Source organism: Elephas maximus, chromosome 11, assembly GCF_024166365.1.
Source record: "Elephas maximus indicus isolate mEleMax1 chromosome 11, mEleMax1 primary haplotype, whole genome shotgun sequence".
NCBI classification, from domain to species: Eukaryota; Metazoa; Chordata; class Mammalia; order Proboscidea; family Elephantidae; genus Elephas; species Elephas maximus.
The window spans coordinates 59349020-59362882 of NC_064829.1; the positions used below are offsets into that span (position 1 = coordinate 59349020).

The 13863-nt window shown below is 48.3% G+C and overlaps 1 protein-coding gene across 3 annotated transcripts in view; it reads left to right on the plus strand.

Moving 5' to 3' along the window:
- The window catches only part of MAPK4 (mitogen-activated protein kinase 4), a 176112-nt gene extending 168893 nt beyond the window's left edge, over nucleotides 1-7219 (plus strand). For 2 of the 3 annotated variants that reach the window (XM_049901077.1, XM_049901078.1), the window contains 2 exons: nucleotides 1369-1570; nucleotides 5632-7219. In XM_049901077.1, coding sequence (XP_049757034.1) covers nucleotides 1369-1570; nucleotides 5632-6328 — 899 coding nt within the window. In that variant the 3' untranslated portion in view covers nucleotides 6329-7219. Of the gene's footprint in view, nucleotides 1-1071; nucleotides 1134-1368; nucleotides 1571-5631 lie in introns of those variants that run through there. The other variant, XM_049901079.1, reaches the window with a different exon arrangement.
- Nucleotides 7220-13863: the final 6644 nt, after the last annotated feature.

Genomic DNA, 13863 nt, shown 5'->3' on the forward strand with positions numbered 1-13863 from the left:
TTGGTTTTGGTTTTAACTAACCTTTCAGTGTAGCGTTACCAAGTAGCACTGTGTTCTTCTGGGAGGCCAGTGACCTTCTCAGTCCATCGATTTCCTGAATCATTAATGAATTCTTCTGCAAAGAGATCCAGGGCCAATGGAGGGTCAGGTTAATGGTGCTAACTGAGGCCTACTGGGAGGTGAGGGGTGGGGGTGGGACAGCAGTCTAGGCCTGAGCCCAGCTTGATTTCTCCCTTTCTGTGTGGGCTGTAGCATGATTAGCCAAGTCATGATTTCAGTGGGGCCTCCAGGGACTCCAGTGCTGAGAAGTAACGTGAGCCTCCAGGCTAGACCTTGCCATGAGATAACCCAGGGCAGAGCTCATAGGGCAGATGGGCACCCTACCCCTGCTTAGAGGAAACGGGCACCGGAACCTGTGTGCAGAGCTGATGTTCAACCAGCACACACCCATAACAACCTACTGACTGCTGAAACCTTGAAATACTTACATGCTTGTTGACCAGTAGCCACTGCACAAGGCTACCAAGTGCCCCTTCCCTTCCCTTCCCCAGATCCCAGCTGCCCAGAGCCGCCCATCGATCTAGCCACTAAAGGGTTACACAGCGGAGGAACTTCCAGACAGGGTTCTGCTTGGTGGTTAAGTATTTTGAACATCACGCCTGCCCTCATGTGCTCGTCAAAACTCCAGCAGCAGCAGAGAGTGGAAGGAACACCGGATATATACCGGGAGCGCTGGGCCAGCAAGGCCCCATCCCTAAGGCTTTTTAGGACAGGCACCTGTGACTCAGCCCGAGGGCTTTCTCAGGAGCGTGCTCAACTGCACCCCAGCAGCTCTCAACTTGTGTGACAAATGGGAGTGGGTGTACACATATCCCAGCTCCCTCACGCCTCAAGTGGAACCACCCCTGAGGTGTGCTCTACACCATCTCCTGGAGGGCCCCAGTGGGACTAAGCCCCAGCTGCTCTTCAGCCATCCTATATTGACTTCTGCCCCACTCCCACCAGTGCTTCCCAGGATCACCTGCCCTATAAATGACCTACACCAAATCTTTGTTCTGGTTCTCTCTCTAGCAAATCTAGCCTAAGGCAAGGCTCTAGCCTGGACCTCCTCTCAGCCACAGTGGGATCCTGAGCAAGTCACTTTCCCCCCTCTGGGCCTCTATTTATTGACCTGTGAAGTCGAAAAACAGTTTCTACTGTGCCTTTATCACTGGGTTGTGGTGAGGATCTTCAGAAAGAAAATGGCTAGAAATCTGCTTTGCAAACAGAAAATTACTAACACCAGGGAATGTCACCATGCTGAGGAGTCTCATTCTCAGCCTAGCAGGGGCAACGAGTGACCTGCGTGTCCTGCTCTGCTTCCCACAGCCATTGACTTTCTGGAGAAGATCCTGACCTTTAACCCCATGGATCGCTTAACGGCCGAGATGGGGCTGCAGCACCCCTATATGAGCCCGTACTCGTGCCCTGAGGACGAGCCCACCTCGCAACACCCCTTCCGCATCGAGGATGAGATTGACGACATCCTGCTGATGGCCACCAACCAGAGCCAGCTCTCCAACTGGGACAGGTACGGTTCCAGGGGCCCCAGCCCTGTTGTCTATAGTCCACATCCCCTGCCCCCCCATATCTATTTTGCCCCTGGTCCTCTGTGATCTTTCCTTTTGCCTTCTGAGTTGTATAGTCCATTGGGTGTTTTCTCCAACTTAACTTCCTGTTTTTCCCTCTCCTGTCCCCAGACACTCCCAGTAAATGGTCAAACCCCAAGTGTGCCCAGGTGTGTCCTGCATATATGGGACGAGGGCCTTTCTCTGTGCAATACAGCCACCACCAGCTTCCCTCACCACCTGAGTGTACCAAACACAGGGTTCAGTACAGCATTCGGCAAGCATTTAATGAGCACCTACTGTGTATAACCCACTGCTGTCGACTTGTTTCTGACTCATAGCAACCTTATAGGACAGAGTAGAACTGCTCCATAGGATTTCCATTGCTGTGATCTTTACTGAAGTGCAGACTGACACGACTTTCTCTCCTGGAGCAGCTGATGGGTTCAAACCACTGAGTTTTGGGTTAGCAGCCCGAATTGGAATTGAGTCAATTCCAACTCATAGTAACCCTGTAGGGCAGAGTAGAACTGCCCTATAGGGTTTCCAAGGCTGTAAATCTTTATGGAAGCAGACTGTCAAATCTTTCTCCTGTGGAGTGGCTGGTGGGTTCGAACTGCTGACTTTCCAATTAGGGGCCGAATGCTTAACCACCACACCGCCAGGGCTCCTTATAGAAGTCCCTAGGTGGTACAGATGGTACTAACCTAAAAGTTGTTGGTTTGAACCCACCTGGCAATATTGCAGAAGAAAAGGCCCAGTGATCTGTCTGTTAAGATTGTTGTTGTGTGCCATCAAGTCAATTCTGGCTCATTAGTAACCCTGTGGAGAGAGTAGAACTGCCCCATAGGGTTTCAAAGGCTGTAATCTTTATGGGAGTAGATCACCAAGTCTTCTCCCTGACAGAGCCACGGGTGGGCTCAAACTTTCAACTTTTCAATTATCAGCTGAGCACTTAACCATTGGTCCACCAGGCCTCCTTTTGTTGAGATTACAGCTATGAAAATCCTGTGGAGCAGTTCCGCTCTTTAAACACATGGGGTCGCCATGAGTTGGAATCAACTCCACAGCAACTAACAAAAACAAAAATTATTTGAAGATCCCCACTGAAGGAGTTCACTTCCAGCAGGCTGGGAGTTTGCCCTTGAAAAGTCAACACAACAATGCAAGGCAAGAAAAAAATGTAAAATTTACCATTACAAAACACTTTCATGTGTGTGACATCATTGGCACCTCCTGACAGTGCTATTAAGAGAGGCTTCATTATTGTGAGGGCCCATTTACAGATGAGGAAGTTAAGAGCTCAGAGAGGTTAAGAGATTGCACCATGTCACACAGATAATTCCTGGCCTGTGTGCAGCCCTCCCCATCTGCATCCATGCAAGACACTGCTAATCAATTACAGAACTCTTTCCTGCTAAACTGGGGGGAGCCTCAGCATCAGAATCCTCCTCAACACAGGAAGCCACTGCCAATGAGTCAGGGTTGGGGAGAAGACACATTTCTTAGACACTCTGCCTAGGTCCCTTCCTGTTCTGAGGTTCTTAGATCTGGCAGCTAAATTCTGGGGCATCCCCACCTGCTAATCCTGGGAGGCAGCGCTGGTAGCTGCTCAGTGTGGAAATAGAACCTGAGGGCTGTGCAGCTGGGACTCTGCGGGGGACCAAGTGGGAGTCCCACTGCCGTGGGAGGTGACAGCTAGTTACATAAGTGACAGATGAGCAGTTTCTTCTTTTTAGTCACATGACAGATGATGGCTTTCAGATAAGGAGGCACCGAGGGAAGGGCTAGGGTGGCACTTGTATTTTTGGACAGATCTGTTGGTTTGTTGTTGTTGTCAATTACTGTTCTGAGCAGTTGGCAGCAAATAGAAATTAATGATGACTCTTCTGCCGCCCCATACAAGGCCTTCCCTTGACTATGGTCCCTGCAATATCCCCCACTCCACAGCATTCTGGGGGTGCAGAGCATTGGATCTCTGAGGTCTCTGCTGTGCTTATCATGGCTGTGTCACAAGGTGGGTGCCAGGAAAAACTGTAGCAGAGTTTCTTTGGCTGCCACCCATCAACTGGTGCACCACCTCTAACCTGGTGCACCTGTACTCCCAACCTTTGCTGTCACACCTGCTCAAGGGAAACCAAAACCAAACCAAACCCATTGCCGTCGAGTTGATTCTGACTCATGAGTTGGATGATGATGAGCTCAAGGGAGGAGACAGGAATTTCAGGGGATGATAAGCCCCCTCCTACAGGCTCTTTTGCTTTGGGCAAACTAACCTGTTGAAACCCCAGTTCCCTCATCCATAAAGCAGGAGTGATAACACAAACCCCACAAGGTTGCTATGAAGACTACAAATAATTGATGCATGACACTGGTGTGGAGCAGCCAAGGGTTAGGGTCCTCACAAGTTCTTCCTAGAAATCTCTGCAGATTCAAGGACACTCAAGGGGGCATGTTCATCTCTAGGAGTGATTCTTGCTTAAATGGCTTCAGTCAGAGATGGTCAGTATGGGGGCCTTCCATGACTTCCAGCCCACATCCAGGGCACTGCCAGTGACCCATCTGCCCTTTCACACACTTAAGCCGGTCTGTCCTTAGTTGGTTTGTTTATCCTGTGTGAACACTAGACCTCCTGTTAGGGGATTAGCTGGCTGCTGGCTGACGCCTCCCCTGGGCTCCTTGCCTCCCCTCCGTTCAGCATGGAGCACCTGGTACAAGAGCAGAGGGCTCAGCCAAAGCTGACAGCCTATCTGCCCTTCATTTCCTTTTGGCTAGGAGCTCCAGTGGTATAATGGTTAGAGAGCTCAGCTGCTAACTAAAAGGTCAGTGGTTCAAACCCACCAGCCTTGCTGTGGGAAAAAGATGTAGCAGTCTGCTTCTATAAAGATTACAGTCTTGGAAACCCCATGCGGCAGTTCTGCTGTGTCCAACAGGGTCATTGTGAGTCGGAATCCACTCGAGGGCACACAACAACAAGAACTGACCCTGATCTCCATGGCTACAGAGCAGCTAACAGGGGTCTGAATCCCAAGGATCTCTCGCCTCTTCCGAGGTTGTCTGCTTTGCATCTCTGCAGGATGATGTGTGGTATCCAGCCAGATCCACTAGGGCAGGGGTACCTTAGAGTCACCTGGAAGGTTTAAAAACACGCTGATGCAGGTCCCCACCCTACACCAACAGAATCTGAATTGGGAGTGTGGGCAGGCATTTTTTCTTTTTTCTCGGTGTGATGCTGATCTGCAGCCAGGGTTAAGAAGCACTCACTGGGGCCTTGCTTACTCAAAGTGTGGTCCAAGGACCAGAAGCATGGGCATCACCTGGGAACTTGTTAAAAACACAGACTCTTAGGCCCCACCTTAGAGGTAATAAATCAGCATCTGCATTTTAACAAGAAGCCCAGGTGATCTGTGTGCCCTTCAGCGGTCTAGGAACACTGCATAGGTGGATCCATTAGAAAGTAAGTGCCTGTTTTGCCCACTCCCGTGTCGGTAGTAGGAAACCCTAGTGGTGTAGTGGTTAAGCATTACAGCTGCTAACCAAAAAGCTGGCAGTTCAAATCCAATGGCCATGGTCTGTCTCTAAGGTACTCTCCATGGAGGAGTGCGACTGCTCCAGGAAGCGCTTGGAGCTGCTCTGTGAGTCCTTGCGCGGGTCCACCTCCTTGGAAACTCTATGGGGCAGTTCTGTTCTGTCCTATAGGGTCACTGTGAGTCAGAATCACTCGAGGCCAATAGGTTTGGTTTTTGTTTTGGTGGTGATGGTAGTGCCTAGAGCAATGCCTGACACATAGTAGGTGCTCAATAAATATTTGTAGGGTACTGAATGAATACAAAAGAAACTTAACTGTCTTCAAGGGCCAAGCCGAACCTGAGCCCTTAATGCCCATTATTACCTTGTCCGCTCACCCTCCCCCCAAGGTGGAAAGTGGGCCTGTGGGAGGCAGATGGGGGTTAGGGGGCTTAGCACCCTCTGCGAAGACATCCGCGCTGGGAATCCAATCACTGCCCCGTTTGTCCCCTGGCAGGTACCCTGTGAGCCTGTCATCCGACCTGGAGTGGCGGCCAGACAGGTGCCAGGACGCGAGCGAGGTGCAGCGGGACCCACGCGCGGGCTCTGCGCCACTGGCAGAGGACGTGCAGGTGGACCCGCGCAAGGACTCACAGAGCAGCTCCGAGCGCTTCCTGGAGCAGTCCCACTCATCCATGGAGCGCGCCTTTGAGACAGACTATGGACACTCCTGCGACTACAAGGTGGGCTCACCGTCCTACCTGGACAAGCTGCTGTGGCGCGACAACAAGCCGCACCACTACTCGGAGCCCAAGCTCATCCTGGACCTATCTCACTGGAAGCAGGCGGCCGCCGCGCCCCCTACGACCGCGGTGGCGGCGGATGCATTGACCCGCGATGAAGAGCCAGCCAGCCTCTTCCTGGAGATCGCCCAGTGGGTCAAGAGCACTCAGGGCGGTCCCGAGTGCTCCAGCCCACCCCCCGATGGCCCCGAGCGCCGCCTGGCTGCCTCACCCCCAGGCCACCCGGCCCCTGGCACTGACAGTGCCAGCCCCCATTTCGACCTGGACGTGTTTATCTCCCGAGCGCTCAAGCTCTGCACCAAGCCCGAGGACCTGCCGGACAATAAACTGGGCGATCTCAATGGCGCGTGCATCTCCGAACACCCTAGCGACCTCGTGCAGACTGAGGCCTTCTCCAAAGAAAGGTGGTGAGGGTTGAGGGGGTGCCCGAGGCCCCAGGACTGTCCTCACAGACCCCAGGGGCTGCCCCCCGGGGAAGCTGGGCTGGGCCAGATGGGGCAGCGCCCTGGCATCTCTACCACTCTTCCCGCCCCTCTGCTGCCTTGGGGTTAGCAGAACACGTGAAGGATCCTAGGAGGGAGAGGAATGTCCATTTCCTAAACTGCCTTAATAACTAGCCTTTAACCTCTGGGAGCGGGTTGGAGCAGGAGCCTCTCTTGGGGGCTTCCCAGCGGAGGGGAGGGCTGCGCATTTTATAAGTGGTAGTGTGCAGGGAAAAATCTTTTCTAGCTGTCTGCAGCCCCTACCTGTGTGGCTGGGCCAGAGGAATCTTGCAGACATAGCTTTGAATCCATGTGGCCCCAGTAGGAAGGACAAGAAGCAAAGCTACTTGCTTTAATCTCAGATCTAGTCAGTGTCAGGGCAAGCCTGGAATTCCAGTCTCCTGACCCCAGGCCAATGTCTGTCTTTAGATAATGTCTTCCTCTACCAGGGTCCCTCTGGCTTTCCAGTCAGAATACCGGATCCAAGATGTTTCTTCCCTGCATGTTACCATCTAACCCATGAACATCTTTTTATTCAGATCAATGTGTCTTGTATTCAGAAATTGGAAACTGAGCCAGCAAATTTCCCTGGGTAACCAAGCGGTTTTTTTCTGGCTCCTCAAGTACTTAAATGTTCTCATCTGCCACACCCCTGTATTTGCTGGGGACCCCTCCTCCCCAATCTGGTCAGAAGTCTTGGTTTCAGACCAGACCAGTTTGGGGTCTCCCAGATCTGTGCACACACCTCCCCAGCACACCCTATGCACTTTCCTAACACACGCGCAGAAACAAAGAGACAGCCCTTGTTCTGAGTGGTTGTCATCACAGGTGAGTTTGAAGACAGCAATTCCAAGAATCCCCTCAGCCCTCCCACCACCACCACCACCAGTCACCCACACCCACCCACCCACCCACATACACACAGCTCCTCTCCAAGCCTACCTCGGGACCTACCTGTTCTCAGCATGAATTGCTCATTTGGGTGACAGCAATGATGTGCCCTCACAGAGCAAACGTGTTACCATGGGGTTTCACTGGAACCCGTCATGCTTCCTGAACACTGCCCCTCGGTTTGGGCACCCGTTTAGCCCATCCATGTAAGCATCTACTTGGCAAAGAGGAGGCCCCAAATCAATGTACTGGAGCAAAGAATCAAGGAAAGGTGGAATACCACAGTGAGGGCCCTCAGGGTCAGGCACCAGCATGGGGACCCCAGGACAAAGGAAGGGACTCCAAGCAACCATGCCCCTCATAGTTTAGGCCAGGATGCCTTTGTAGCACCCAACCCAGAGGTCCATCATACCCAGAGCATGGGGTGGTGGTACATGGACACAGCAGGTCCTCTGCAGAAGCAGAGGGGCAACCAACAGCCTCCCCCCCAGTCCCAAACCAGTTCCCTGGAGCACTCTGCCATTTCCACCAATGGTATTCAGTTCTTCTCACACACCTACCCCAAAGCCCCCAAAGATACCCACAGGAAGTCTAGCCAGTCTCTAGAGGATTCCCAAGGATTGGTCTTGGACTGTGTTCATCCTCGCCTCACAGCACCTTAAACCTAATCAGCTCACTACAATTTGTAAATTGAAACCTGCAACACGGTAGAAACTTATATTTAAAAAACAGAATTAATCACAGTGACCAATTTTTAAATGGGAAATATGTAAATATGAAGTGTTTGGGTTTTTTTTTAATGAAAAGGAAATGTATGCCGCTCTTCATGTGCCATTTTGTCCTCATGGGGCGGCTTTACTTTTTTGGTAAAGGAACAAGCTGCTGACCTGGACCAGGAGTTCATATATAATTGTTGTTACAGAGGAATTGTTATTACTACTCATGTTTTGGAAAAAAATCTATTAAATGTTTTGAAACTTGATCTGGACAGGCCAAATAAAGTTTTATTGGAACATAATCACACTCATTCATTTATGTGTTATCTAATCCTGTCTTTGACAGCAGTTGATTCATTAGAACCTGGCTGGTTTCTCCCTGAAGGCCAGTTGTTTTGTGGGCTTGAGGTTGGAGGGGAGGAGGAACCCACACAGACTGGTAATCAAAGTGACTCCAGAATCATCTGGGTCAGGCCTGGTGTCCATATTATGGATTTAAAACCATATCTTGTAGCACCTCCAAACCTGACCAGGGCTGCTCTTTCAGTCATAAAAGGTGCTTACATCCTGAGATGTACAGGAGCTAACCACCCAAAAATACCTCCCAGAGCCATATCTCACAGATGCCATCAGGGGCTCAATACTGAGAAAAAGCTTTAAATGCCTGAAAAATCTTTGCAGATATAAGGACAGAGGGCCATGACATTTATCAGGCTATTTTAGCTGGTATTCAAAAGTATGGTTGTGGCCGCTAGAGTTGGGTCATCATTGACTGGAATTGGTTCCCTCAAAGCAGTCCCTGAGAGATGGGGATTCTTGGGAAAGTGATATACTGAAGAAATGCTCTAAGAAGAGGACCACACCATCTGGGGTCTTAAACACTAGCAAGTAGCCATCTAAGATGCATCAACTGGTCTGAACCCACCTGAAGCAAAGAAGAATGAGGAACACCAAAGACAGAGGTAATTATGAGCCCAAGAGACAGAAAGGGCCACATAAACCAGAGACTACATCAGCCTGAGACCAGTAGAACTAGATGGTGCCCAGCTACAACTGATGAGTGCCCTGACAGGGAACACAACAGAGAACCCCTGAGGGAACAGGAGAGCAGTGGGATGCAGACCCCAAATTCTCGCCAAAAGACCAGACTTAATGGTCTGACTGAGACTAAAAGAACCCCAGAGGTCATGGTCCCCAGACCTTCTGTTAGCCCAAGACAGGAACCATTCCCAAAGCCAGCTCTTCAGACAGAGATTGGACTGGACTATGGGATAGAAAATGATACTGGTGAAAAGTGAGCTTCTTGGATCAAGTAGATACATGAGACTATGTGGGCAGCTCCTGTCTGGAGAAGATCTGAGAGGGCCGAGGGGGTCAGAATCTGGTAGAATGGACATGAAGACAGAGGGTAGAGGGAAGAAGTGTGCTGTCTCGTTAGAGGGAGTGCAACTAGGAGTATATAATAGCAAGGTATATATAAATTTTCGTATGAGAGACTGACTTGGTTTGTAAACTTTCACTTAAAGCACAATAAAAATTTAAAAAAAGAAGAGGAGCACAAGAAGAAGATAAGAGCAGAGGAAGAACGCTCAGCCAGCATGTGGCCTGGGCTACAGATGAGCTTAAGCCTGATCCCATGGGGATCATGATTTGTACACAGGGTTGATCCCACCTGGAGGAAAAGGAGAAGGCCTTTTGTACACCCATGTCAATCATTCATTGCCTGCTGGCTGGCGGGGCAGGGGGAGGGGGGCTAAACCTATTCAGCCAAAGGCAATTTTCCCAAAGATAGCTGTGAGCCATTTACCAGCTAGAACTCACAGCAGCTGGGGGATGGGTATACTGACCATTTGGGCAAAGAACAAGCTGCATTAAGCACTATGGGATAAAGAGGTAGAAGAAGGACCTGTCCGAGAGGATTTTTATACTTTGGAAAAACAGGGGAAAAATATAAGACCTCTGGGAAACGCTGGTGGTGTAGCAGTTAAATGCTATGGCTGCTAACCAAGAGGTTGGCAGTTCAAATCTACCAGGTGCTCTTTGGAAACTTTATGGGGCAGTTCTACCCTGTCCTATAGAGTCACTATGAGTTGGAATTGACTCGATGGCAATGGGTTTGGTTTTGTTTTTTTCTGAGGTGCAAGTGGAAGATATTCAAAGCTTCCCACCTGGTAAACACCCCAAGGCCTAGTTCTAGCCCCTTCATTACTGATTTCCTGCTGTTAACATTCCCAATTTTTACTTCTTCACCACTGCTCCCACCACAGAACCCTTAGCAGAAAGACCATGTTGGAGGACCCCAAAACCTTCCTCAGGCTTGATGACGCACTAGAGGGACTCAGTGGACTCAGAAAAGCTGTTATACTCATGGTTATAGTTTATTACAAAGGAAAGAAATATCGAAATCAGCAAAGCCCAAGAGAAACCAGGCACAAGCTCCCAGGTGTCCCCTCTCAGTGCAACCACGTGTGGACCTGCTTGATACTCCCAGTAATGATGTGTGATAACATGTGTAAAGTGTTGCCAATGAGGGAAGCTCATTCAAGTCTTGGTGTCCAGAGTTTTTATAGGGAATCAGTAAGGTAGGTACAGAGCACCCACGTGGCTGACCTTAGCTACTCAGTCTCCAGCCCTTCCCCGCTCCTCCCAGCTCAAACTGATAAAATGTGGCCAGTTTTTTTTTTCTTTAGGAATGAGCAACCAGGGCCTGCTGAGTTAACCCTTTACCATACAGTGATATTGAATATATTTGTGTTTCCTTGTCATACTACAGTGGCTTGTATGTTGCTGTGATGCTGGGAGCTATGTCGCCAGTATTTCAAATACCAGCAGGGTCATCCGTGATAGACAGATTTCAGCAGAGCTTTTTTTTTTTCCTGACTAAGACAGACTAGGAAGAAAGGCCTGGCAATCTACATCCAAAAATTAGCTAATGAAACCCTATGGATCACAACAGAATACTGTCCAATTACCGACAATCATGAAGATGGTGCAGGACCAAGCAACACAGGGTCGTGTTATACATAGGGTCACCATGAGTCGGAGCTGACTCGATGGCAACTAACAACAACACAACTCTAAAGTTGTATGAGAGTTAGTTTAACATGAACATCACAGCAAAGCTGAGGCAACACAGGTAGTCATCGACTTACGATGGGGTTCCATTCCGGAGACTCCGCTGTAAGTCGGTTCTGATGTAAGTCAAATACCTCTTTTTTTTTTTTTTTAGTTGTCATTATTATTGTCTTTTATTATTGCTCTGTTTTATTATAAATGCAATCTTTATTTCTCTTTGGGAGGTTGGAAACATTACAATGCTGTAACATTGTATAGTACAGGTAGCCCCCGACATAGGATAGGGGTCCACATAAGTGTGGTTTGTTGTAACTTGAATACGACTTTAAGTGGGGGACTACCTGTATAATAAAGATCTTATTTGGAACAATATGCCTACATGTCTTTAGGCATATGCCATGTTATTAAAATATAATAATAGAAGCACGCATGCTGAGGCAGAGCAGATTTAACATCTGAGATTTCTTTTGTTATTAAATCAAGGTCTGCTTACGAAAGCCGAGACTGTCAACAGATTTGCAAGCTAGCTCCCTGCTTATTCTATTAGCGTGGTTTTCATCTCTGGGGTGGTTGTGCTACGTGCATGATGGATTGCTTTGGAAAGCAGTCATTTCCAGCTTACCCAGAGCTCTACAGCATCACAGAGCGGGGGTCCACAGAGTTCTGTGGCCACAGGGACTCTCTGTATGTGTAGCTGCTGCCTGAGGGAGAGCCACATGAAGCGAGAGTCAAGGCCGAGAGCTGAGGATGTCAACAGCCAGGCTGAGCCACTTCCCAGCTCCACCCTCAGGAGATGTCAAAAGACATGCAGAATCATTGGGTTCTCTGGGGAACCTGGAAGATGGGAAGGAAAGAAAAAGCTCTGACTCCTCACATATGGGCTCTGTTATGGATTGAATTATGTCCCCCAAAATATGTGTTAGATTCCTAACCCCTATACCTGTAGATGTAATCCCATTTGGAAATAGGGTTTTCTTTGTTATGTTAATGAGGCCTTACCAGTGTAGGGTGTGTCCTAAACCTAATCTCTGAGTAATATAAAGAACACATAGACACAGAGACAAGTGACCACAAACTTGGGGAAGACAAACAGCCTGATGACCATGGAGGCAGAAGAATCTACAAGCCCAGGAATTCCAAGGATTGCCAACTACTAGAAGCTGAAATAGACAAGGAAGGACCTCCCCCTAGAGCCACACCCTGATTTAGACATCTAGCCTCTTAAATGTGAGAAAATAAACTTTCTGTTCTTTAAAGCCACTCACCTATGGTATTCTTGTTACAGCAACACCTGGAAACTTAGACAGCAACACTCCCCCCAACCCAGGCATGATTAGAGGGGTCAGGGCTTTACACTGCCACCTTGTTTTAATCCTTACAACAACTGGTGAGGTAGGTGTTATTATGTCCATTTTACAAATGAGGAAACTGAGACACAGAAAGTTTCAATAATTTATGGAAGGTCAGCATAACAGGGGTTCAGAGCAAGGGCAATAGAGCCAGACAGACAGGGATGGAATTGCGGCTTCACCGCTTACTATCTGTGTGACCTGGGCAAATTACTTAACCTTTCTATGCCTCAGTTTCCTCATCTGCAAAATGGGGATAATAATTATATCCATTCCATAGAGTCATTACAAGGATTAAATAAAATATGTAAATCACTTAAACCAGTACAATCTCTGGCATGTAGAAAATACTACGTAAGTGCTTGTTAAATAAAAATAAAATAAACAAACTTATAATACTAAATGGTGGACCCAGTATTTGAACCTAATAACGCTTTCAGGGTTATATGTTCTCTGAGATTTTTACCTGAAACGCTCCAAAGGGGCTGTTTTTGTTGTTGATTTTTGTTTTTAATGGGGAAATATATTTTCCACATTGTTTGATCTAGAGTAATGTAAAAATCCCAGAGAACATACAATATTGAAATTGTTATTAGGTTCAAATTTTGGGTCCACCATTTACTATTAATATAATCTTGTTTATTTCATTTTGATTATTATTTTTTTAATTGTATTTTAGATGAGGGTTTACGGAGCAAATTAGTTTCTCATTAAACAATTAATACGCATATTTTTTCGTGATATTGGTTGCCAACCCCACGACATGTCAACACTCTCCCCTTCTCGGCCTTGAGTTACCCATTACCAGCTTTCCTGTCCCCTCCTGCCTTCTCATCCTTGCCCCTGGGCTGGTGTGCCCATTTAGTCTCATTTTGTTTTATGGGCCTGTCTAATCTTTGGCTGAAGGGTGAACCTCAAGAGTGACTTCAGTACTGAGTTAAAAGAAAGTCCAGGGGCCATACTCTTGGGGTTTCTCCAGACTTTCTGTCAGACCAGTAAGTCTGGTCTTTTGTGTGTGTGTGTGTGTGTGAGTGTGTGTGTGTGTGAGAGAGAGAGAGAGAGTTTGAATTTTGTTCTACGTTTTTCTCCAGTTCTGTCCGGGACCCTCTGCTGTGATCCCTGCCAGGGCAGTCAGTAGTGATAGCCAGATACCGTCTAATTGTGCTCGATTCAGTCTGGTGGAGGCTGTAGTATTTGTGGTTATTTTCATTAACGAACATTTATGGAGCCCTGGTGGTATCGTGGTTAAAAGCTCGTCTGCTAACCAAAAGGTTGGCAGTTCAAATCCACCAGCTGCTCCTTAGAAACCCTAGAAGGTAGCTCTACTCTGTCTTATTGGGTTGCTGTGAGTCAGGATCAACTCTATGGCAACAGGTTTTTTGGTTTGGGTGATGCTGCTAACCAAAATGTTGGTGGTTTAAACCTACCCAGCA